The sequence below is a fragment of the Acipenser ruthenus genome, chromosome 28, assembly GCF_902713425.1.
Source record: "Acipenser ruthenus chromosome 28, fAciRut3.2 maternal haplotype, whole genome shotgun sequence".
In the NCBI taxonomy this organism is placed as follows: domain Eukaryota; kingdom Metazoa; phylum Chordata; class Actinopteri; order Acipenseriformes; family Acipenseridae; genus Acipenser; species Acipenser ruthenus.
The window spans coordinates 23,986,634-24,010,296 of NC_081216.1; the positions used below are offsets into that span (position 1 = coordinate 23,986,634).

Genomic DNA, 23,663 nt, shown 5'->3' on the forward strand with positions numbered 1-23,663 from the left:
AACAAGAAGAGATTTCAGCCTTACAGCTGCTGATAAATATGCTTCCAGCCTTTTTCAAGTTTTTACAGTTTACATATCCTACATTCAGCTTCATATAATTTGTTTTAGCAATATATACTATGAGTTTGGAAAACAAAACGTTGGCTAATGAATTTATAAATGTTATTAGAACTTTGCAATATTTGGTTTAGTAAAAGCAAAGGGCAGAAAGCATATGATTTTCACAGTGGGAAATACGCCCTCTTCGAAATCAGCATTCTCGTTTACCTGCTGGAATTGAAGCATTAAGGCAACAGCACCACCTGCTGATTCTGAACAGTATAGGTTACAAGAAGTTTCAGCCTTCCTGTGGAAAAGGTGGCCTTTGAAATTATTCTTTTTTTTCTTAATACATGTTATTATTATTATTATTATTATTATTATTTCTTAGCAGACGCCCTTATCCCACAGCTACACAGCTGAGTCAAGTAAGCAATTTTCAAGAGAACCAGAATCAAAAAATCTAACGAAAAGATGAAAAAAGCACTAATTCTGTCTCTAAAAGTGAAGCCTGTGGTTTTTCTTTTCTCATGTAGTTCTATTGTATAAATAATAATAATATATATATTTTTAAAAAATAGACAATTCCAACATACTCTGCATAGGATTGGACATTAATGCCCAGCTGCCTTTGTGAATTAATTTTTTTTTATCAATTTATATTTTACAGATAAAGAACAGTTCTATATCCTGTAAAGAGAAACGAACTAGGGGGGCTATTTTAATAGTCTAAACTATGCCAGATATTAATGTTACCACCCTAAAATATTTTTCTGACCTTATTTCACAGATTTTTATTGCATCCAGTAATGCTAATAAGTGGGTTATTACATATATAACATACACCACCCCTGGGGTAGAGAACCACATTCACTGGTATCAGAGGGCCGGATCTTACAATAAAGTGATAACTGCATCTTGTACTTGATTTTACTCTTAGATATCCAAATTCACGTTTTTGGTAATTGCTCTTATTTGAAATTGTTCTTATCCATTTATCGTACTTACTATGTGCTCTTAATGGACTTTACTATAAGTTAGCTGCTCTCAGGCGAACTCGCTCTTAAATGTAATGATTTACTGCATTCTTTACTTTGCTCTTATTTGAATTTGATTTTATTTTCTGTTGGTTTTATTGTACGGCTCAATTGTATATGATATTCTGTAATGTGATACTTTGCACTGTGATATTTTGTAATAACTGTAAGTCAACCCTGGATAAGGGTGTCTGCTAATAAATAAATAAATAAATAAATAATAACAACAGAGCAAAGTGATTTAATTTCTTTTTGTAGATTAGGGTATATTAGGGAAAACAGCTGCGGGGTAATGTTATACAAAAGTTAAACACCAGCAATACCCAGTAAGGTAAAACAGGAAATGAACCCCACAACCTATTTCTCATCTTTTTTTGTCACCGTAAAGGCCATTTTAAAATAAAAATGAGTGGTTCTGTAAAAGCTAGTAATTATATTCACAAAGGAAGAAAGTGTCTATAAGCACCACAGTTCTGTATGCTGCACAGGTTAAAGCATCAGACTTCCCACTCCTTGCATTGGGTGCACATCAATAAGAGATACAGGGGGTATGTTTCAGGTATCGGGTGTTTAAAGCTGTGACCTTTACTCCTTTTGAGAGTTCAATTTCTATTGATATTGGCAACTCTATGGTACATAGTTTTGAAAGGTAGTAGGCTTGAAAAGTTGATATTGGAGGGGTAGATCCGAAATGTTAGGGTTAGGATTAGGGTTAGGGCACAACACGCATTTAATAACCTAATGGAACAATGGCTCCTTCTGAAAGATGTCTCTGCCTGGGATTCAAATGTAATGTTTTTCCATGTTAAGTCACCACTCAGAAATGTGCTTTGTGTACTGAAATAACAAGGAAGGGGATATGATGTCTTAGACTTGTCCTGAGGTTTTGACACTGCATATGAATGTTCAAATGCACATGGCATGATGAGGTTTAATTCATTCTGCTAATTAAAGCTGAGGAAACACGCAGCCACCTTGTGTCTTGGAACGTGCCTCATGAACGGGGTGGAGCTCGCGCATACGATTTGAGCCAGTCTGCCACCCGTAGTTCGGAGAGTGGTTGTGCGGAAAGGTAGCAAGATGGCGTCGGAGCCGGATAAGAACGAAATTTTAACAATTTTCAAACGACTCAGAGCTATTCAGACAAATAAGGTGATTCAAATAATTTAAAAATAACAGGTGTATAAAGCGAGCTGCATATCAACGGGTTTTTAAATTAAGTTGGACGAGTTTATAAAGTTAAGACAATGGCCCGATGTTAATTTGGTTGGTAAGACGGTCGATTTCTATTAACAGGTAGTACTACTGCTATCACAGGGCCCACAGCTGTGACAATTTTGTGTATGTTTTTCCCTTTTTACAGTGTTTGCATTTAAATATAAGACTTGCATCTTTGTATACCTTGGACGAATATGAATACAGTTACTCGGGCAGATATAGCTGTAATGGTGTGTTGGCGAGCTGATCGTTGTGATTCATTGTCGTGACTGATAAAAACAACTAAGCGTTATTGCAACACCGTTTTACATCTCTGTGGGTTATTAATTAAGTTGTTTAATACAAGTTCATATTAACTGTGTTTGTGTCATTTGTTCTGCAAGACGCCAAAGAAGAATAAACAAACATAGTAATTTGCTCTGTGTTATATAGCTAATTTGTTGACCAGCCAAAACATACCAGAAAAATAATGGATTTCTGGCTTTGGCTTGTGATAAACGCATTGTGTTCTTGTTCATATGTAAGTGGAACCATTTACCCAGTCCACTGTTGATATTGTCTGTATTCTATATATATATATATATATATATTTATATATATATATATATATATATATATATATATATATATATATATATATATATATATAAATACATACATTATATATATATATGTATGTGTGTGTGTATATATATATATATATATGTATATGTATATATATATATGTATATGTGTGTGTATATATATATATATATATATATATATGTATATGTATATATATATATGTATATGTGTGTGTATATATATCTATATATATATATATATATATACATATATGTATATATGTTTTAAACGTTTGTACGCATTATTTCTAAAGTTGTATAACATTTATTCGTTATGGTAAGCTAATCGACATCAGAAGACTGAATTGAGTGCATGAATAGTACCCTTTCAATTTCGTGGATATTTTTTCATTGTTACTGCCGTGGCAGCCATGACATGATGTTGGTCTGTGTTCTAGTACACCTACTTGAGAAGTGATGTGCAGATCATTACCTTGCCAGTTCACATTCTCACATATGAACCTGCTTTGTACTGGATTCAGTGTTTCATTGTGATCGTCAGCGTTTGTTGCTACCTTTGCTATACTACTATTATCCTACTATCTACAATTTTCTTCCAAGGAATGTTCTCTTTTGCCTCTAGCAATGCGTAAACTTTCATCAGATAGCTGTGCCTGTCAATATGGCATAATTATAAATAGTATTTTTTTAAATATGTTTGCATCCTACAGATCAGTAAAGTTATACTTTAATCAAAAAAACCTGTACTGGCTTGGTGGTTGTGCTAGCATTGTGTGCAATATTAGAAAATATTACATTCCCTACATATTGTATTAACTTTTACATATTATTTTTTTTCTGTGTTTTAGTCCTGTTTTGATTGTGCTGCTAAGAATCCAAGTTGGGCCAGTATAACCTATGGCGTATTCTTGTGTATTGACTGCTCTGGGATCCACCGCTCATTGGGAGTGCATCTCAGTTTTATCAGGTAGTTTTGAACATACCTATTGCAAAGATAAGCGTATGTCAAAATTTAATTGCATTATTGTTAGTGATACTTTTGAAAGAATTCCTCTCAGTCTTTCTATTTTTGATCGTTTTGTTTTTTTGTTTATTTTCTCCCTCTTTTTTTTAGATCTACAGAGCTGGATTCTAATTGGAATTGGTTTCAGTTGAGATGTATGCAGGTTGGAGGCAATGCAAATGCGGTAAGGGCAATAATCCAATCTCTTGAAGGTTATTGCATACACTTCTATAAAGGTTTCATGAAAGTTTGTGATATCTGTTCAGTCATTTCATTATGTGAGTGGGCTGATCTTTTCATTCCAGACTGTGTACATTTTCAGGAAACATTTTTGAGCAACACATGATCATTGCCACTGCCACTGTACAGTACTCATTATGTCACGTTTTGACTTTTAGGCTGCCTTTTTCCGGCAGCATGGCTGCACAACTAAAGACACAAATGCCAAGTACAACAGCAAAGCCGCACATATGTACCGTGAGAAGATCAGGCAGCTAGCAAACACGGCACTCTCAAAGTATGGAACTGATGTAAGTATCCATTGGAGAGAATGTTAATTTAAAAATGTTAACACAAAATCAACAAAGAGCTGTGCAGCTTTTCTTTCCCTTGTGACCTGAATATTATTGTCCTGGTTTCTTGGTACATCATTGTTTTTGTTTTAATTTTTTTTAAGCTATGGATTGACAGTCCAGGTGGTACACAAGTGCAAAGTCCTGGAAATAAAGACAAAGACTTCTTTGCAGAACACACTCAGGTATTTATAATATTTGTTATTAGAACCCCAGGAATTTTAAAACTAGTTTTACAAACAGTGACCGTTACTGTAGCCCTAATCTACATCCTATGGGTTGTTGCTGAACAAAAGATGCAGTTTCTACTGGGGAATATACCCATTATTTTATCAGTAAGTGAATTAATTTTATTTTGAAGCTAATCCATGGATGCATTTCTTAATTGGTTCCACGTGTGGGATATGCCACAGATATAATTATCCACAATGGTTATATAATAATGAACTAAGTGCTTGTTTTTGCTTTAATGTTTTTTATTACTCTCTTTTTTTTTTTTTTTTTAAATCTTATTTTTAGCCTTCCAGCAGCTGGGATATGGCCTCTACATTAACAGATCAGAATTCCGCAGGGAGCCAGCTGGTTGCAGAAGAACTCCCAAAACAGGAAGAAATCTTGAACAATCGTATGTTTTGTTTTTTTCACCAGGTTTTAAAAATATTGGAGGAGACAGTCTATATATTATCAGTGTAATTTATATTTTTTCATTCATCAGAACCCGAACAAGGTCCCAGCATTGAAGGGCTTAGCACATCTCCCAAAGCAACAATTGGTAAGTGGATTTGTTTTGCATAAATTAAAATATATATGATGAGTGCATATAAAAGCAAGATTAATAGTCTTGTTGTAACCATGCATCATGATGTGTAGTGTTATAATTTATAACACTGGATCTTTAAACGTTTGGCAATAATCACATTATGCCAGTTTATACTGTTCTTGTCAACAGCCAACTCAACTTTGACTGGGACTTGAGTTTGCCCTTTATTATTGGTGGATGACTCCTGTTAGCTCTTACAGAATCAACTCAAAGCCCTTAGTGTGATTACATCTGTTTTGCTGTCGACAGTAGCATGTTTTATATAGACTTTAATGGTCCACCCCCTGATTTTAATGAACTGTTTATTATGTCCTGTAGAGGATTCGATGTGTTTGGCATCAGATGAACCTCTGCCTTCTAAAGGTGATTAAAGGTGTGGTGTTGCTAACAACTTGCTGTTGGCTAGAGCCTTGGCATGTTTACTTTTCTGATTGGCTTTTGTAAATATTAGAATATAAACCAACACTGCTTAGCTTTTCCTTATCTACACATACTCGCCAAACAAGCCTATCTTATGGATGGCAAATGTTGTCCACCCACTTGTGTTAACTTGTATAAATAACCCTGTAATTTAAAATAATAAAATGAAAAGTTCCTTAGGATTTACACAAACTGGGAAACAAGCCACTTTATAATAATTTTGATATTGAAATTTATGAATGCAAACTAGGGTAGACTTGCGTTGCTCCAGTTTAGACTCTGCTTCATGTTTCGGCATCTTTGGTGATTCTCAAACAAGATTGAAGGGAAGGTCGTTATGTGAAAATCCTCAGGGTTTGCGGTATCGCTGCCATGTTGCATGAACCATAGTGTGTTTATAAAAGCAGTACATTGCACTGTTTATATTCACTGTAATGTGTTTAATTGAGCCTAAGATGTGGTCAGCCACCTTCTCCATACCTGTCGCTGTCAATTTTTGAGAGGTCGAGTGTGTGTGTGTGTGTGTGTGTGTGTGTATATATATATATATATATATATATATATATATATATATAATGAAATACAAGTAGTTTAAACCCCTAAATCGTGGATTAGTTGTGACCTATGTATTCTAAAACTGTTTGCTTTTTTGTTTTAGAAGTGAAGCCTTCGATCATTGGAAAGAAAAAGCCTGTTGCAGCAAAAAAAGGGGTATGTGGGGGGAAATTATATATATATACACATTTTATTTATTTATGTATGTATGTTTTCCTTGAATTACTAGCTATAATAAAATATCTAAATACTGAAGTTATACAGTGACTTGAGACTCCATGAAAAAAGGTGTGTGTGGGAGGATGGCAGCAGAAAACTCCAAAAACAGTGGATTTAGAGTCCTTAGTTTCACGCCTGTGTTTTTTTTGTTTTTTTTTTTAAATTGAGTTGCAAGCTTCAGTTAAATCTTCAGATTTAATACCGGTAAATAAATAGTATAATATAATGAAGGTTGTTCTCTATAGAACACATTGGCTTTTGCAGCAGTTTTGCAATAAGAATTTGAATGGCTTTTCTTTACCCCTTTTTAGCTGGGTGCTAAAAAAGGACTGGGTGCTCAGAAAGTAAGCAGCCAGAGCTTCAGCGAGATAGAACGACAGGCACAGGTAGCAGAGAAGCTGAGAGAGCAGCAGGCCAGCGAGACCAAGAAGCAGGCTGAAGAGTCAATGTAAGTCATTTTACTGTAAATGTCCAGAGAGATAATTTGGGTAAATGTGTGTACAGCATGTCTAAGATTCTTTAGGATTATCTCCAACATAAGCCAAAATAGACTGAGTAGTGCATATGATTCATGTTGATTTTAAAGCACTTTTTTTTGGTCCTAGTGTTGCTTCAATGCGTCTAGCCTACCAGGAGCTACAGATCGACAGGAAAAAGGAAGATAAGAAAATCCAGAGTTTGGAAGGAAAAAAAAGAGAACAGGCTGAGAGGCTTGGAATGGGATTTGGAACCAGAAGGTAATGAAAAGAGCTGCTGCGTGTTGAGGATTTGCATTCCTGGAACAGAGCCACTGTCATTTTAAGTAAGCGGAATGAGAAATATTTAATAACCTGTCTATGACCCCAGGGACACACACTTCAGGTGACCCATATGGAATTAGTGTCACTTTCTCTCTGAGATGCTTGCATGCATGCAAATGACTTTAGAAGGCTATATGAGAAGTACTTGTATTTAAAGAGTATTGTGTAAAGAGTAGCCTGTGTTTAATTGTTCACATTATATTGCTAGGATTTCTTTTTTTTTTTTTTAACAATCCCTTGTGGGATCCTGAATTTAATTTCCCTCACAGATGACATTTTGTTTTGTATTCATTTTAAGTGCGGTGTCTCATTCGGTGCTGTCAGAGATGCAAGTAATTGAGCAGGAGACCCCAGTTGCAGCCAAGTCCACTCGCTCTAAGCTGGATATGTTTGATGAACCAGGATTTACAGCTGGACCTCCAAAGTAAGAGCTGGTAGACTTAACATACTGCTTTCTCTGTCTCATAAATCTGATTTGTTAAGAGATAGTCCAAATTGTAGATGCGACACAGATCTAATAATCGTTCTGTTGCATTCAAAGTAAATACACCTTTCCTTTATTGGCACTGTTTTTATATTGCAATTCCATCTTCCATCAGGTATAAGGATAACCCGTTCTCTTCGGGGGATGACTTTGGTTCACGATGGGATTCTGATTCCACCTCCTCTTTCTCCTCTTGGGGTCTTGACAAGGAAGAGCCAAAGGAGGCTGAAGTCACTATTTCTAGTATTCAGCCAATTGGGGAAAGGTAGGAATTTATGGAAAATGGGAGGGTAATCTGGGATGTTTTGTCAATGTCTGAAGGTGATATCATTCTTTGTTACATACGATATTTTTTATGCAGGCTGCCAAGCAGACGAAAGCCAGATGGCAATGTTACCGTTGTGGAGTCAAGCGAGGCACGTCAAAAGTTTGCCAATGCTAAAGCCATCTCATCTGACATGTTCTTTGGGAGAGAGAGTGATGCAGAGGTAAACCTTAACTAAACTACATTAACTAATTTACAGTGACTTTAGGGTACTTTTTAACACGTTTTTTTAGTTCTATTTATAAGTATAACAGTATTCACTCCTCGCTAGAAAACAAAGTGGGGAAAAAAAATCTGTTATGTTTTGAACCACACATCAACATGAATGAATCTGTAAATAATGACCTGCGTTTTTGCATTTACAGTACGAGGCAAAGACTCGTTTGGAGCGGTTATCTGGAAATTCTTCCATTAGTTCTGCAGATCTGTTTGGGGATGGGAGCGATGGGTCTTCTGCAGGTTAGTGTAGAAAAATTTGATATTGAACATTGAGTGGATAGTCATTACAGAACAGTTAATCAAGGTTTTTTTTTTCGTTTTTTTTAAAGGGGCTTCATCTTATGATAGCGTTCTTCCAACTGGCCCTGATATTGCCCAGTTTAAACAGGGTGTGAAGACAGTTGCAGGAAAAATGGCAGTACTTGCTAATGGGGTGATGAATACAATTCAGGTGAGTATGTTGACCCACTATAATATGTCTAGTTGTCTCACGTTTTAGTACAATACACAATGTTGAATGAATGGCATTATGCGATTACCACCTCCTGCACAGATTATTTACAAACCTTAACTTTTATTTTAGGATCGTTACAGCTCTTACTGAAAAAATGAGACTTCAGAATCTGAACATACAGAAGAACCAGACACACTGTTCACTAGTTTTTTTTTTTCTTAGTATTGTTTAAACCTGGCTGATGGTTTGTTTTAATAAAAAAAAATATATAAATTGACGGGGAAACAATAGCTGCTGGTCATATGCTGAAAAATTATTTATTAAAACAAAATTCTTAAAGTAATTTGATCTCTGCGAACACCTTTTGTGTGTAATTTACAAAAATTGTAAAGATGCCTAAAATATAACATTGAGTTAAGACAAGTATTTGTCCTAGGATTGTTTTTGCCTCAAAATACTGTGATAACCCTCTCACTGCCCAAATAAGGACTTGTGTTATTGGTGATAACTATTTACATTTCTACCATATTTATCTGCAATGAAAATAGTGTTAAGGTTTTTGTTTTTAAATCCTGATGATTTGAAATGAGATTCTAAAAAGGCTTTATTTTTAAATCATGGTTCTTTTTATAATATGGTTTGAAGTACTGTACAATAGTGCTATTTTGTTGCTGTACTAATAAGAGGAATAGTTTAGTACAGTAGTTAAATAACCATTGAGTGTAAAAGTTACATATCTTTTTTTATTAAACTGTTTGGCAACTTTTATCAATATTGATTTAAGGATAATATTGCAAACAACCTTATTGTTTCATTAATTAATTTATAACATGAACAACTGGTACATAATCATATAAAAATATATATTCTGGTTGGAACACCCAGGTCCATTCTGATTTAGTTTAACCTTTTTCTATCCTGTATACCCCTTCAGTTGCAGTTGGTTTAATGTCTATTCCATGATACAAAACTAGCCACCTCTTTTGTCAGTGCAGAATTAACAGAAGGATAAACCTGAAATCCTTCAAACAAAAGCAAAGTTCACAACGACAGTCTAATAAACCAACTAACGCTGCGGTGGCGATCAGGAAATGTCAAATATCTTGGAGTGTTGACAGGAGCAAAATGCAGTCTAACTGGGCAGGATTACATTTTTATTTCGCTGCTGAAATTGAGGAACCCTCCTATATAACCTGTGAGTCCTGTTGAAGTATTCAGTAAAACCTTTTAACCACTGCTTTTTAAAGAGATACAAGTTACTTAAAGAACCTGCAATGGATTGCCAAAGATGAGGCCGTAATTCCTTTAATAGGTTAAAAATCATACCTTTTTAATGCTGTGCTATTCACCATGCTTGTACCATGGCATCCAAGATATATGTACTAGCTTAATGTTTCATCTTTTATGCCCTTAACATTTTGGAACAGAATAGTTAACTGTGGGTGTGTGCTTAAACACACACAAACAAATCAGATACATGTATACCCTGTTGAGTTTTTGTCAGGAACTTGAGCATGTATAATGCCTTGGTTAAAAAGCAATTTGTTTGTGTTAGTGTGTTATATCCTTCATAGAATACCTGAACATTGGCAAAAAGTGTAATAAACACCAGTACAAAACTGGATACCCCTTTATTCTCACAGTTTTGTATTGGCTATCATGTCTCACCTGTTCCATCATATATATGCAATATTTCAATTGTTTGGGCTCCCAGTCCAGAAGGGCTAAACAAATTTAAAGTGATGCTTTTCTATCACTTGTCATTTGTAAGTATTCAAAAGTGTTAACAGGAAGCAAGTTCTGGCTTTGAAAAACCAAGCATGTCTTTTTTTGAGTGTTTTCCCAGTTACACAAGTTAAATAGTAAAAACCCTCTGAGTGGAACAGCTGAGGGTGCCAAATGAAATGCTGAGGACTTTATGAAGCCATTCGACTGCCTGATGTCATTTAACAATTGTACTGGCAGTGTCAAGTGTTGTTGTAGTAGTAACTCGAAGTACAATCTGATGAGAGATTTCAGTTGTTTATTAGCAATAGTAGAATATTCTTTATATATATATATATATATATATATATAATATATATATATATATATTCCTTGTCCTAAACATCATCTACATTTTGTTTTTAATTAAAATATAGGCTTCCATTCTTTCTTGCCAAGGACTGGAGAGGTTTAAATGTGTTAATATATTTGCCACTTTGCAAAGATAACTTCCTTCCTCGGGGATGATACATAACTATGTTTTAGCCCTACTTTGTAGTGATGGTTATATTGCCCTGCCTGACACTGACCCAGTGTGATTTTGAAAAAAGGTTTTCTCCCAAACAAATACATTTATTATAGGTGGCATGTACAAACCATTGCTTAAAGTGTCAATAAAAATGTAAATCTGTTCCAATGCTGTGTTTTTTATTTGCATGCATATATTTAGGGAAGCTAAAACTCATTAAATGAAGCCAGTAAACACATTTTGATTTATTGTAAGAAGTGTTGGTACATTCCCTTTTACATCCATACAAAGCATAACAATGCAGGAGAGCATATTTTAAAGTATAGGACTGGCATAAAATACATGTCAGATTTTATATTATCCATTTTTGACATTTTGTTTGTCACACTGTATATTGTAAAATAACTGCCACTCAATCTTTTCTATAGATTCCTATGTTTTTAGCCTACTGTAGTCTAGGATTATAGGTAACTTTTGTATATATATGCACTGCTGTCCCCCAGAAGTACTTGCAAGAGAACAATAGGTGTTCAGTTTAGTGACTTAATATGAGAAGGCTTAATAACTTTATGCTTACATCCTTCTGCACACTTGTTCCTTGTTAGCATACTCTGTGGAGCTTTCCTTGGAATGACAGAAAACGTTAAGTAAAAGGTAAACACTTGCTTAACTTTTAATAATTTCTAAATATATAAAGTCTTGAGAGATTTAACAGTATTGGAACAGGTGCCTCCAGACTTTTATTTTAATTCCCACGATGACAGTTTTGCAGCATCTGTCTGATAAATCTTACCTGATCAGTTGATCCAAGTGTAGGAGTAAAATCCATTTTCCTCCTAGAATTTGCAGGATGCTGGACAATAGTACTTTGTGACAGAGAAAGTATATGATAGCAGTGCTGTGTCCGTTGGGGACTTCTGCCATTCATCGAGCATTTTCACTGCAAGCAAGAATCATTGTTACAGTGAAGGTGCAGCATAGCCATATAATTTCACTGTAGATTATACATGGTACATACAACCTAACATTTCACAATGGATTTTACTATGTGTTTACATATACTGAGCATCAAAAGAAACGTATCACTATTATAACATTTATTTTTGAAAAAAAGAAAAAAAAAGGTATATAAATGTTGGATATTGACAATGTTTTTGGTTTCTTTTTAATCACTCGATCATTAATTCCCTGACCATGACACACTTGAGTGACTATGACTGAAGCATATGCACTTAATCACCTAATTAGAGAGACAGTTGATTGGACACTGGATATGGAGTGATTTCAGCTGTTGCATTGCAAGCTTGTATAAAAGCAATAAAGAAAATGACGTACTGTGGCTCGCCGTCTTGCGTGCTCACAGCCAGCAATTTCAAACCTGGCGAGACGGTATAACCAGACACACTCTGCCAATGACAGGCCACGAACTGGGAGACCAAGAGTCACTGCCCAAGATCGACAGATCATTTTGCAGCATCTTTGTGATTGTTAATCAGCACAATAAAAGTCACTGCACCTGCTCTAAAACAGTTTGTCATTTTTTGATCACATCTAGTGAATTTTATGCAAATATAAGTGATACGTTTCTTTTGATGCTCAGTATACGTATATTTAGCAGGCTTGACCAGTAAATATGGTACCCATATATTAGAAGCTTGAGCACAGAATACCTCTTCCTTCTATCTACAGTAAGGGTTTCCAACCCTGGTCCTGGAAGGCTAGTTTCCCCCCCAGCTTTTGTTCTAACTGTACCCTAAATTAATTGGACCAGTTAAGCTTCTAATAAGCACTTAATTGGTCCAATTAAATAATTTAGGGTACAGTTGGAACAAAAACCAGGAGGGACCCCAGCCCTCCAGGACCAGGGTTGGAGACCCCTGCACAGTATATTGGATTGTAGTAGTCCACTCAAAAACCAGACTTTTGAGCCCCCTGGTGGAGACAAATCAGAATAACATTTCCAGTGTATTCATGGAAAGCTGATATTGTGTTTGTGTGATCACTTTGCACTGTAAACACAGGAAGCATACTGTATATTCTGCCTACTGTGGAACTCTGATAAAAAATAAATTAATTCTTCCTTATCTCATACTTATACATGAAAACCATTCGTATTAAGTACCATTAGCACATTGGAGAAAATCTAGCATACAGAAAAATTTCTTCAAGCTCACCAGTTCTGGCAAAGTTTATGAAATGCTTCTTGAGAACTTATTCAAGTGTGATCAGGGGCTGATTTCAAATATTTTTCCCAAACAAGGGGAGTTCTGAAACCCAGGACTGATACAGGACTAGTGGAAGTTTCTACCCCTGTATAAAAATACACCAGTGCAGCTCAGTTTTATTTGTTTTTAGTTTTCCATTACTAGGATTGCTTTAATTTTTTAATGTATTAAATTACAAGTACCACATTTTGTTAGCATTTACAGTAGCTGATCCTGTAACTCTTTGTAACACTTCTATTGGTGCCAGCAAGGTTCCCACTAAAAGTCTGGTAGTTTTCTGAAAACTCATTTCTTAGTTTCATAGAAGTAATAGATGGATTCCACTTATCCTCTGTATCCATTGATTTACATTTTACAAAAGCCTTAACATGCTATATAATTACAATTATAACAAAGTGAAGCAGAAAACGTTTTATTGTAAGTGACATTTTTTACTAATTTAGTTATGTAATTGCAGATCTGCAGTTTTGGACCAATACACAGACACACACACACACACAGACTTCTTGAAGAGAGCTATTTTAGTGACTAATGAGATCATTTTTGGTAGGTCTTCACATATTGGCTCAGCTGGACAGAGCCTAATTTAAATCCCAAACCCTATTACTTGTGCAGCTGCTGAGAAAATAAGATTGTAAGTGGCTCTCATTCTTGCAGTTGGCAGGTACTTCAAATGAGGTCTTACATATATCTTTCCCACCCTGGGGCTAGTCAGCCATTTTACACATGGCACAGAAGGCATTTAACAATCCCCTTGTTTTCCAGCATATTTTTGTTCACCTCTCCCAGCCTGTTAATATCATCATGATGTAGTGGGTATTGTTCACTAGCTGCCTCCTGGAAGTATTAGGTCCAATATCTAAACGTATTGAATAAACTGTAGTTGGGTAATAATGACAAATGGATTGTTATATGCCAAGCTCAAGGCTACGCAGACACCTGCACCAGCCTGTTCGTGCAGTTTGGCAACTTTTTTTAAATTTTGCAGTTTTCTTTTTAGTCTCATCTTTGTTCTGAACTGCAGGTCCAGTAGGTAAAACAAACAAAAAAAAAGGCCAGGGAAATTCAAAAAGGCACAATATGAAGCAAAACGAAATATATACTACTACATTTGCTTATTGCTGATCAAAGCACCTCAACGCAGAAATATCAAAAGGTCAAAATAACACAATATTTGAGTAACTGCAATAAAAACTAAAATAATCAATCAAGCAATCAAGTTTTAAAGGCCAATGACAATAGAATGGATTTGAATGAATAAAACCTTGGATATTAAAATCTACTGTAAGTGGCACTGTAGAACTGAACATTACCCACTCTAAACACATTCAACTGTTTCTCAACCCCCAATCTCATACAAAAATAAACCTGACAACAACAATTAAAAGGCAAACTTTTTTTTCTTGAAAGCACATTAGCTTCCTTGTCAAAGAAAGTTGCAGTAAATTACAGGATATATCAAATAAATTTACATACAGAGAATTACATGTGATTTTTTAATACTCCCAAGACTCTCAGCATGCATGTACATTTAAAGAATACATTCATTTTTTTGGATTTAGGATTTATTAACAAAAGATAATTATACAGTTTTCACATAGTGAAAAACCATCACATTTCAACAATTTCCCAGCTGGTTCTTATTAATCTGGTGGCCCCTATAGCCACACACTAGATATGTCTCATCATTTCTAAATGTCTTCCTGCTGTCAGATAAAGTAGTTATTGGAAGAGTCATCTCCAATAATTTCGCTACGGTTCATTTGTGCCTACAACAGTGGCATATAAAACAATCCCTGTTATTTTTTTTAGCCTTCAAGCAAAGGGTAAATTATCCATCTCAATAAAAACAATAAGAAAATCATTTGTCATTCAGAATATTTACAGAAAATGTAACAGTGTATTGCTCCAAGCCTCTCAACAGTCACACGAATACTCCGCCCTCTGTACCTCTGGGATTTGATATAATGGGCAGTTTTCTCATTTGCCTTCTCTTGAAAAGGGAGTCAGATTGTTCGAGAAAGAGAATGAGCAGAACATGGTCACCACGGGAAAGGCAGTCTCATCCCCTTGGAGGGGCATGACATTAAAACAATAGGCCTATCCAAACATTGGGAAAACAAATATCCAACAACCTCAAAAAATAACACATGTGCAACTTTTGAAACACACTGCACTGGAAAAAAGGAGACAGATTATTAACATGTATTTCTGAATGATATCCTGTCATAATGAGGATGGAGTACCCAAAATAATTAAAAGGGTCAACCACCAATTTTTTTCTTAAATTAGAAAAATTAACAAAAGAGTTGTCTGAGCCTAAATTATATTCATTTAAAAACCTGGCACTTCATGTCAGATCTTGTAACAATCTTTTTGAAACTGGCACTGCTGGTTTCAATGAGTCTCCCATTCTTCCTTCTGCTTCCACAGCTGGTTTGTAATGGATCACAATTCCTGCAGTTCTCCATTCACCCCCAGTTGTAAAAGTAAACTTTCTGCCACACAGGTAAGTAATCCAGCAGAGGACCTGTGTGCATAAAAACAGAATAAAACCTAAACATTATCCAGAAAAGATATATAACCCACTTCAATTTGTTTTAATGTAAAGCAGTACTATCTTTTTTTCCTTTGCAGAAGTTGATGGGATTTCGTTTTTATTATTACTGGCAATGCAAGCCTAAAATAGTAGGTTAGATTGACCTAATTCATTAAATGAAAAAAATAATAGATGGCTCAGAGTTTCTAATAAATATACAGATTTAAACAGCAACATAAAGTCCAAAACAGAATAAGCTGAGCACTAGTTCTGAAAACCTACATCAACATATACTAAAAAGCATACACTATGTAGGGCTACCTTGGTAAAATGTATTTTGAGAAAACAGACCGTAAATCTTCTTTGGTTATTAACGATACCTAAAACTTAATATAAATATTTTTACTTACGTGCTACTAGCCCAACTCCTGGCACATAGTCAGCCAATAAACGCAGCAAAAACATGATTCTTGTCCTACGGAGAAGAAGTTTAAAAAAACCTTGGTTAATATGTTTTGAACAAGAGTGCAGCCCCCCCCCCCCCCCCGGCCCCCGGCCCCCGGCCCCCAAACGCAGGTCAAAGCAGAAGAGCAAACCCTGGGATGCTGGTCAGGTGTTAGTAATGGTCTTACTGAGAGTATCTGTCGTAGAAGGGAGATCTCAGCAGGTAGTAGAGGAGGAGGAATGCTCTGCGTCTCATCTCTGCCCGCTCTCGTCGGTTCAGTCTCTTTGGGTCGTTCATTAAACTCAAACTGGCGAGAAACAAGCAAGCCATGATGTATCTTTCCCCATCATGTTTCCAGCTAGCAATCAGTAATGACTGCATGAGATAATCTACAATTGACCTCAAACCCCTATAGTGATATTTACATTCACCAGCTATCAAATACTGTATGTTTACTTGGTAATGTCCAGGATCCCAGAAATGATCCACGGCTTCCAGGATCTACTTCCACAAACACCAAGACCAAGCACTGGAGAGGGAGTGGGTTAAGGATGAAAAACATTTTGTATGTCATTATATTCTTTTAACTAAGATATCTACTATTGTACCGTGTTCGAAATTGTACAATTTGAATACAAAAATCACTCTAAAATCCACACAATTCCAATCGTTCACCCTTTTGATGTTTTTTTTCAGGCTTCGCTTGCTGGATGATGTCCAAGTTTTAGTTAATTTTCAGGAGACAGTCTGCTAGGTCCTCTGGGACTACTTCAAGCAATTATGATAAGCCATTCCATTATGGTGGAGACAACAGTTGCCTGACCCAGATTTGCTCTACCTTTATTTATAGTTCAAAGATGTTTTTAATTTTTGTTTTGAGTTTTCGCCAGGGCTTTGCTTTAATGTTGCCATCTGTATACCATAACAATCGACTCCCATGAAAGATGGGAAGAAAGAACAAGGTACATTCTCCAGGATGAGCAGATGTGGGATGAGAATAGGTTTCGATTTACATCTGCAATTTGCAAGAAGGAAATAAATGATCCTAAATGCGCGGCAATAAAACACATTTTAAAGATCAGAAAATGGCAAGCGAATGATCTGGCAATGCTTGCAAAGTAAACCGGACTGACACAGATAAATGACTTTGCTACCAAACCAGGAAACACTCGATAAACAGTCAGTGAGGCTATTGATTGCTGCCGGATACAGTGGACAAGAGGGCGTGCAATAAACAAGGACTCTGCAATGGTCTCTTGTAGTCCGAGTGGGGTAGGGTGCTGGAGAAGTTCTTCCTCTGGCCTCCTGGGTGGGTTATCATGCTGAGGTGCACCCCAGTGCCTGGATTGGAAAGATGGGGCTGTGAGAAAGAGACAGAAAGCAAACAAAATGACATCTTTAAGGGATCCCCAGAAACGACAACTATTACTACACACTGAAGCACATGTTTTTCTATTGGCTGTCGCTGCCTTCAAGAAACTGAGAAACATTACATTTAAAGACAACATTTCGGTCCTTCTGCATACAGAAGACACAGAAAGCACCTTCCAAGTAACCTTTAAACCCCCCTGATGGCAATTTAAAGAACTTGGTAAAACTCACTGCTACTGAGCGACCTCATGACCCTTCCAGAGCGCTGCCCAACGAAAGCTGGCCCCTCAGACAGGGCTTCATCTTCATCTTCATCTTCTGTTCAGGAGTACAATTATAAGACAATTCAAATAAAGACATTCACAGACTGTACCTCATCCAGGATATATATGTTTTTGAAGTTCATGCGGCATGAACTTCAAAAACATTTTCTGTTATTTATTTATTTACTTATACTGTATCAGTTATATTTAAACAAAACATAAAGTCGTATTTACTATCCTTGCCTCGCTTCTTTTCTTCAGTGATTCATATATTAAATATGTACTGTACAATGACTGCTAATAAGGCACATTATTATTCACAGTGTCTGTGATGCAAATTGAGAAAAATACATACAAATATTAATAAAAGCATATTATTTGAACTCCATTTCACTCTTAAATAGCTTTAAAACAACATTTGTATCTAAATTTCTATCTATGTATATACATACACACACACACACATACATACACAGTATAAAACTGTAATGATGCTTTATTTTATTCATGTAAAGAATTCAGTTAGACACAGAATTGAAATAATACAGACCTTAAAAGAATACATGCGTTTGCTTGTGTATTTTCTTACCTTTGCAGCCGAGATGCATCTCTCTGTCAAGAGGACTGATGGGAGGAGATGTCTGGATTCCAGCTTTGTACCAAAACAGCAGAAGGATCCGCAGGACTGCCCTGGGAAAGGAAACAAACACTATCTAGCAGCCTCTCATTAGTACAGACTTCACGGGCTCCATCAAACTCTCTAAGCTCTCGTTAAGCGATTCAAGCTGGCAAGTTCATACATTTTGTACAGTACTGCCTACCTTGCCATGGCTAATAGCCAGACTTATTTTTACTTGTTATAATGGTTTAAAATCACTATCCATCATTCTGATCACACACCATGGTATTTGCACTGAGAAGCAGTTATGTAAAGACTTTGTTTTATTACCATACTTCACATTAAGGACAGCTTTAGGTTGGGTTGCAAAAATGAATGAAAAAGGTTTTAGGAAATGACATGTTATATATGTATAAGTTATGCAAGCTGCTTTGCCTGCTTCAGGACATCACTAAAAATGAATAAATCATAATTCAGGACCACTTGGTAAAATATATTAAGAAAATTAATTACCTAATCATCCTAGAATTCTTTTTTTGTTTTCATTTTACATGAATGGAAACATGATTTTATTCCTCAGCTTTGCAGAAAAAGTAAAACCCCAAGAGTGCTGTTAGAAACGCTAACGAGTTCTGCGAAGGTAAACTTTAAGATATCAAACGTCACAGGCAGCAGGTTGTCAGCTCTGCTTTTGTGTGCTGAAGTTCTGTCTCCTGACTCCAGCTTTGGGGAAAAACCAAGTCTGCTTCAAAGGGTCGGAGAACAAAGCCTTTTGGATGCTCAAGGGGAAAAAAATCGATTGAAGCAGTTTAATTTATTTTAAATTTATGCTTTGCGGTTTTAAACCTTCCTTTAACCACTTATTTGTATTAAGTGTTCTACTTAAACAGACTGGCGAAAAAGCAAAAAACCTTTCCCCGGAAGAGAGGGATAAAGTGGTAGAGCAGATTAATTTAACATGTTGGACTTTTCATTCCTGAATTAGAGATCGAAACTTAAGATTTGTCAGATAAACAAATTTCATAGAACTTACCGCCCTACACTGCTTTTCCCTACATAGTCTACCATGTGCAGATTTCAAAGAAACATAACTAGCAAGAAATGTATGTTCAATTTATGACAGGATACAGGGGGAGGCTATCAGCTAGTTGGAGTTTCAAATGGTCTCAACCCCTTCAATGACTTCTCTGCTGTCATTTACCAATCAGCTGCTTGCCCTATTGACTGACATGCTTTGCAGCCAGTAACACGCTTTGAACCTAAAGATACTGCTGGGGTGAAATGGCCTAGGTAGTGCAACAGTACAGACTTCCAGAGAGGTTTGAAAAGCAAGGAAGCTGCACAATTGTTAGGATTTATTGAATGGTTTGCGTTAGCTGCTATAACAGCTTCAGTATAAGTTGCCTTGAGAAATCCAGGCCCTTACTTTGCAAGCTGAATGAGGATGATGACCACCCAGCGACACCGTTCTCCATAGAGCTTCGCAGCCCCCATCTCAGTGAAGACCTCCACATATTCCAGCACAGTGAGCCACGTCAGGAGCTTCTCCTGGGATAGAGACTGACAACAGAACAGACACCGATCAGGAATTACACAGGTCATCAACTATTAAACTCAGCATATACAGCAGACTCTTGCCAATCCCACAACTAGGAACTGATTTCTAATCTAAACGCACTATCATAAAGAAATATGATTGTAATTCTATTATACGCGTGTACATTTATAGCTGTTTCTTTGGCTGATTTTAGGATTTTATTTTTACCAGATAAAACCTGACCAAAACCTACCAAAAATACTATAACAAAATAAGTTATTAACCAATAAAAAAAAAGAAATTTAAATGTATTTCTTAAAGAAACTCCAAACCCCTACTCATAGGCAACTTCAAGAACTAGAGGGCAGTATTGTTTGTTTAGGATACATAGGGCATAGATTTATTACATTATGAACTTAATTTAAACGCTGCTTTTTGTGTGGATTTACCTTACTGAGATGCAGATATGTACACTATCGGTTATTTTTAAATATACTTTTTTGTTTCATACACTAGATCACATGTGCGTAGCTTGAATGCCAGTCCCCGTTAATGAGAGCTTTTGAGATTGAGTAATTATAAATGTAGCTGTATCACTGCGCTTGACTGGTTGAGTGAATCTGAGAGCATTGTAAAATCAGTTAAGACATCTGGTTATGTATGCTTACCATAGGCTGGCTTCTACACAGTCCTTTCCGCAATATTCCATCGTTCAACAGCACTAGCAAGTTGGAGGCCGAATACACTGAAGGAGGAAAAAAAATAGTTTTGATCAGCTTTGAATTATTTTAGAGTTGAACAAACTGTTATTACCGCTTGCACACAAATCCAGGGTTGTTTGCTGCATGCCTTACCTAGTTCTGAGAGTTCATGGGAATCAGCAAACCGCCCTGCATAAATAGAAAGCATTAACTTTAATAGAACAATTCAGTAACTGCTGACAGTCATGCAATTTTCACTCTGTAGTTGAGACGCTGCTTAATGTGAGGAAGAACGTCATATTCGCAATAAACCACAACTGTCATTATTACTAGATAACATACATAAGGTTTGCATATAAACGGTATAAAGAGTATACTGCCTTTTGTCAGCAGTTAAAATCTTCATAATTTTACGGAAATAGCGTCATCATTGCAGCAAAACCAAGTGTCGTATTTTTCCTATTTTATATATTCTATTGATAAAAAGGTGTATTTATGTAACGAGTCAGGCAAAAAATGTTAAAAAATACTAGCACAATCAGGAATAGTACTGTTTACAAGTAAACGTGACTGCAAATCTGCAATTATGCTACATGCTGCAGACTGCAAATGTCGGCAATTTGTATATAACTTACTGCAAAATCATAGACAGAGTGAAGGAGAGGTGATATACCTTCTGTTGGACTAACTAAACAATAATTAATCGCAAGCTTTCAAGACCTCCAGGTAAAAATAGAAATATTTATTGCAGTACTGGTACAAGCTAATACACAGCACGTTTATGTGCATATTAGTTGATTTCTTAACAGTGGCATTATTATTTAGTTTCAGTTTCTGTTAGTATGCACCAGGAATACTGACTACACTGAACTAACTGCAAGTCTCTCAGTCTTACCGGCGATGAGGTAAGACAGTGTCCTGACAGTGCTTTCGAGCTGAGCCGTGGCTGCTGGGTTTTTTGTAACATAGCTTTGGTACCGTCGGTATAAAAGAAGCAGTTTTTCCCTGCAATGTACAGACATAGTGGCAGCCAGTCATAAACCAAAACAAATGAAGTACCACTTCCTCGACTACAAGCACTTCCTGAAACAAAACATTGTGCTTCCTGTCGTGCAGCCACTACTTTCTTAAAGAGACAAGCACCACCATTACGCCATCTTGGTAGTGTCCAAAAATGTAATTACTTAGGATTTCAATACGGGAATGGTGGAATAGTTCAGGATATATGATTTCCCCAAAAAGTTTCTTATTGGTTTGCTATATTATTACAAAGTCTAAGCAGACAACAGTGCAATTAGTAATAATAATTTGAAAAAGAATAGTTAAATTGCTAAAGCTTTAAAGTCTTTCTGATATTCAATATCAGATTCACTCAAATCTAATAATCTCTATTAAACTCCTTGTTGCAGAGTCTCTAGAGCATGCCACCTGTTACATGACCACTTGAATCGGCCTCAACATGGGCTGCCTAGTATTGGTTTATTCTATTCGGGTCAATTATTTTTCAGGAATCTGGGATAATCTGCAAGAATTCAAAATGTATAAACCCCTAACCTTTGCCGTGGGATCAGTGGAGTTTTAACAGATGACCTGATCTGCACTCTTGAGTAAATAAGAAGTGCAAGAATCGGACATGAATGCCTAGAGTAAGCATAACCATCATTTGTAATAAAAACTAGCAAAGAAGATCAATCCACTACAAGGGAGGTGCTAAAATGTTAACAGCGTGGATTGGTGACCAGCAAAAATAAGTGTCAACTCCTGTAGAAAGTAGAAGACTAAGTAGGTCCAAATTACATTTTCTAAGTTATGTTTATTTAATATCTCCTTACCTTTTTTTTAATATAATGTTTGCAGTTATGCTGAATGATTCTTATTATTACTCAAATATTGTGCTCAGCCAAAGTATTGGTATAATATTCAGCGCCATCTAGTGGTCTGCTACTTGGAAACATGTTTACTTTAGATATAATTTTTGCTGGCAATACACAGCCGTGCACTAGATGGTGCTGCTGCTTACTTCTGTAAAGATACTGGCTGATCTATCCTAGGTTATATCTATGGCAGGCAACTAGAATACAAAAGAAGCTCCTGAACTGAAAGCACCTTGACACTGAGTTATCTAAAAAAATTAAGAAAACTTAGTAATAGAGTAACAAAGATTATAAAAATATAAGAATAAAGACAAATTAGGATAGTATGCCTGCAGTTTACAACACCTTTGAATTGCATTTACTGCCAAAACCCAAACCATGATTTGTACCATACTAATCTGTGATTTACTTGATTATGCTGCAGTCAGTTTATTGGTTTCTTGATGCTTACCCAGGACAGGTTTACAGCTACTACGTTCGTTTAATGGTACTTTTACACAACAATGAAATGACGGTAACATTTTACAGGACTAATGCTCTTAAATATCAAAGAGTTATTTGTACTTCAAGGTGCAATTTGTTACATATTGTGAAAGGCAAACACACCTAAACTGTTACAATGTAGTAATTTACACTCTCTGCACTCTGTAATTGATATTATATAGAGAAACAGGTAGGATTGATAAACAATTGAATTTTTAAAAAAGGTCTTATCAATAGTAATAATAATAATAACAATATACTACTACAACTACTACTACTACTACTACTAATAATAATAATAATAATAATAATAATAATAATAATAATAATAATAATAATAATAATAATAATAATAATAAACATGGTAACATAATTTAGAATTTTTTATTAATATCATATTTTTTAATAGGATTATACAGAATTTTACCAAAATGGCAATGGGGTTCAACAACCAACTGATTTTAATGCCACCTCAATAGGGTTTTTCTGAATGTTTTCTCTGGATCTGCTAATCTATCCGTATTCTCTGTGCATTTGGATTGGGTGTTTCAGTAAGTCTTCTATTTGCTTACTCTTTACAGATGAGTGACTATAAGCCCCTTGCCCATAATGTTATGCGGTATG

At 35.8% G+C, this 23,663-nt stretch overlaps 2 protein-coding genes across 3 annotated transcripts; one reads left to right on the forward strand and one right to left on the reverse strand.

Moving 5' to 3' along the window:
* The first annotated feature begins 2,036 nt into the window (after positions 1–2,036).
* On the forward strand, positions 2,037–17,070 carry LOC117434884 (ADP-ribosylation factor GTPase-activating protein 2-like). Of its 2 annotated transcripts, none has more exons than XM_034057565.3 (16): positions 2,037–2,228; positions 3,727–3,845; positions 3,993–4,065; positions 4,280–4,411; positions 4,558–4,638; positions 4,973–5,078; positions 5,169–5,225; positions 6,352–6,404; positions 6,779–6,915; positions 7,073–7,204; positions 7,566–7,691; positions 7,867–8,016; positions 8,113–8,239; positions 8,442–8,535; positions 8,625–8,746; positions 16,888–17,070. In XM_034057565.3, the coding sequence occupies exons 1-16, from the start codon at positions 2,157–2,159 to the stop codon at positions 16,903–16,905; spliced, it is 1,599 nt and encodes a 532-aa protein (XP_033913456.2). In that variant the 5' UTR covers positions 2,037–2,156; the 3' UTR covers positions 16,906–17,070. The 2 variants fall into 2 exon arrangements, with proteins under 2 accessions (XP_033913456.2, XP_033913455.2); XM_034057564.3 differs by lacking the exon at positions 16,888–17,070 and adding an exon at positions 8,879–11,150 and having other exon boundaries at positions 2,038–2,228.
* On the reverse strand, positions 13,604–21,775 carry LOC117434886 (peroxisomal membrane protein PEX16-like). Its single transcript, XM_034057566.3, has 11 exons — positions 21,578–21,775; positions 20,836–20,871; positions 20,650–20,726; positions 19,871–20,004; positions 18,415–18,515; positions 17,794–17,880; positions 17,402–17,551; positions 16,648–16,720; positions 16,379–16,498; positions 16,157–16,221; positions 13,604–15,737 (listed from the first exon to the last, which is right to left on the reverse strand). Exons 1-11 carry the CDS (start codon positions 21,702–21,704, stop codon positions 15,679–15,681), a joined length of 1,029 nt encoding a protein of 342 aa, XP_033913457.3. The 5' UTR covers positions 21,705–21,775; the 3' UTR covers positions 13,604–15,678.
* Between the last annotated feature and the right edge of the window lie 1,888 nt (positions 21,776–23,663).

Bases quoted from the DNA above. Each gene is read 5' to 3' on its own strand.
- LOC117434886 (XM_034057566.3), bottom strand. From the start codon at position 21,704: ATGTCTGTACATTGCAGGGAAAAACTGCTTCTTTTATACCGACGGTAC. The intron at 18,516-19,870 runs GTAAGGGCCTGG...TTCCTTTCCCAG, and splicing joins ATCCTCATTCAGCTTGCAAA to GGCAGTCCTGCGGATCCTTC. The intron at 17,881-18,414 runs GTAAGAAAATAC...ACTCCTGAACAG, and splicing joins GATGCATCTCGGCTGCAAAG to AAGATGAAGATGAAGATGAA.
- LOC117434884 (XM_034057564.3), top strand. From the start codon at position 2,157: ATGGCGTCGGAGCCGGATAAGAACGAAATTTTAACAATTTTCAAACGA. The intron at 4,639-4,972 runs GTATTTATAATA...TCTTATTTTTAG, and splicing joins TCTTTGCAGAACACACTCAG to CCTTCCAGCAGCTGGGATAT. The intron at 8,536-8,624 runs GTTAGTGTAGAA...TTTTTTTTAAAG, and splicing joins GAGCGATGGGTCTTCTGCAG to GGGCTTCATCTTATGATAGC.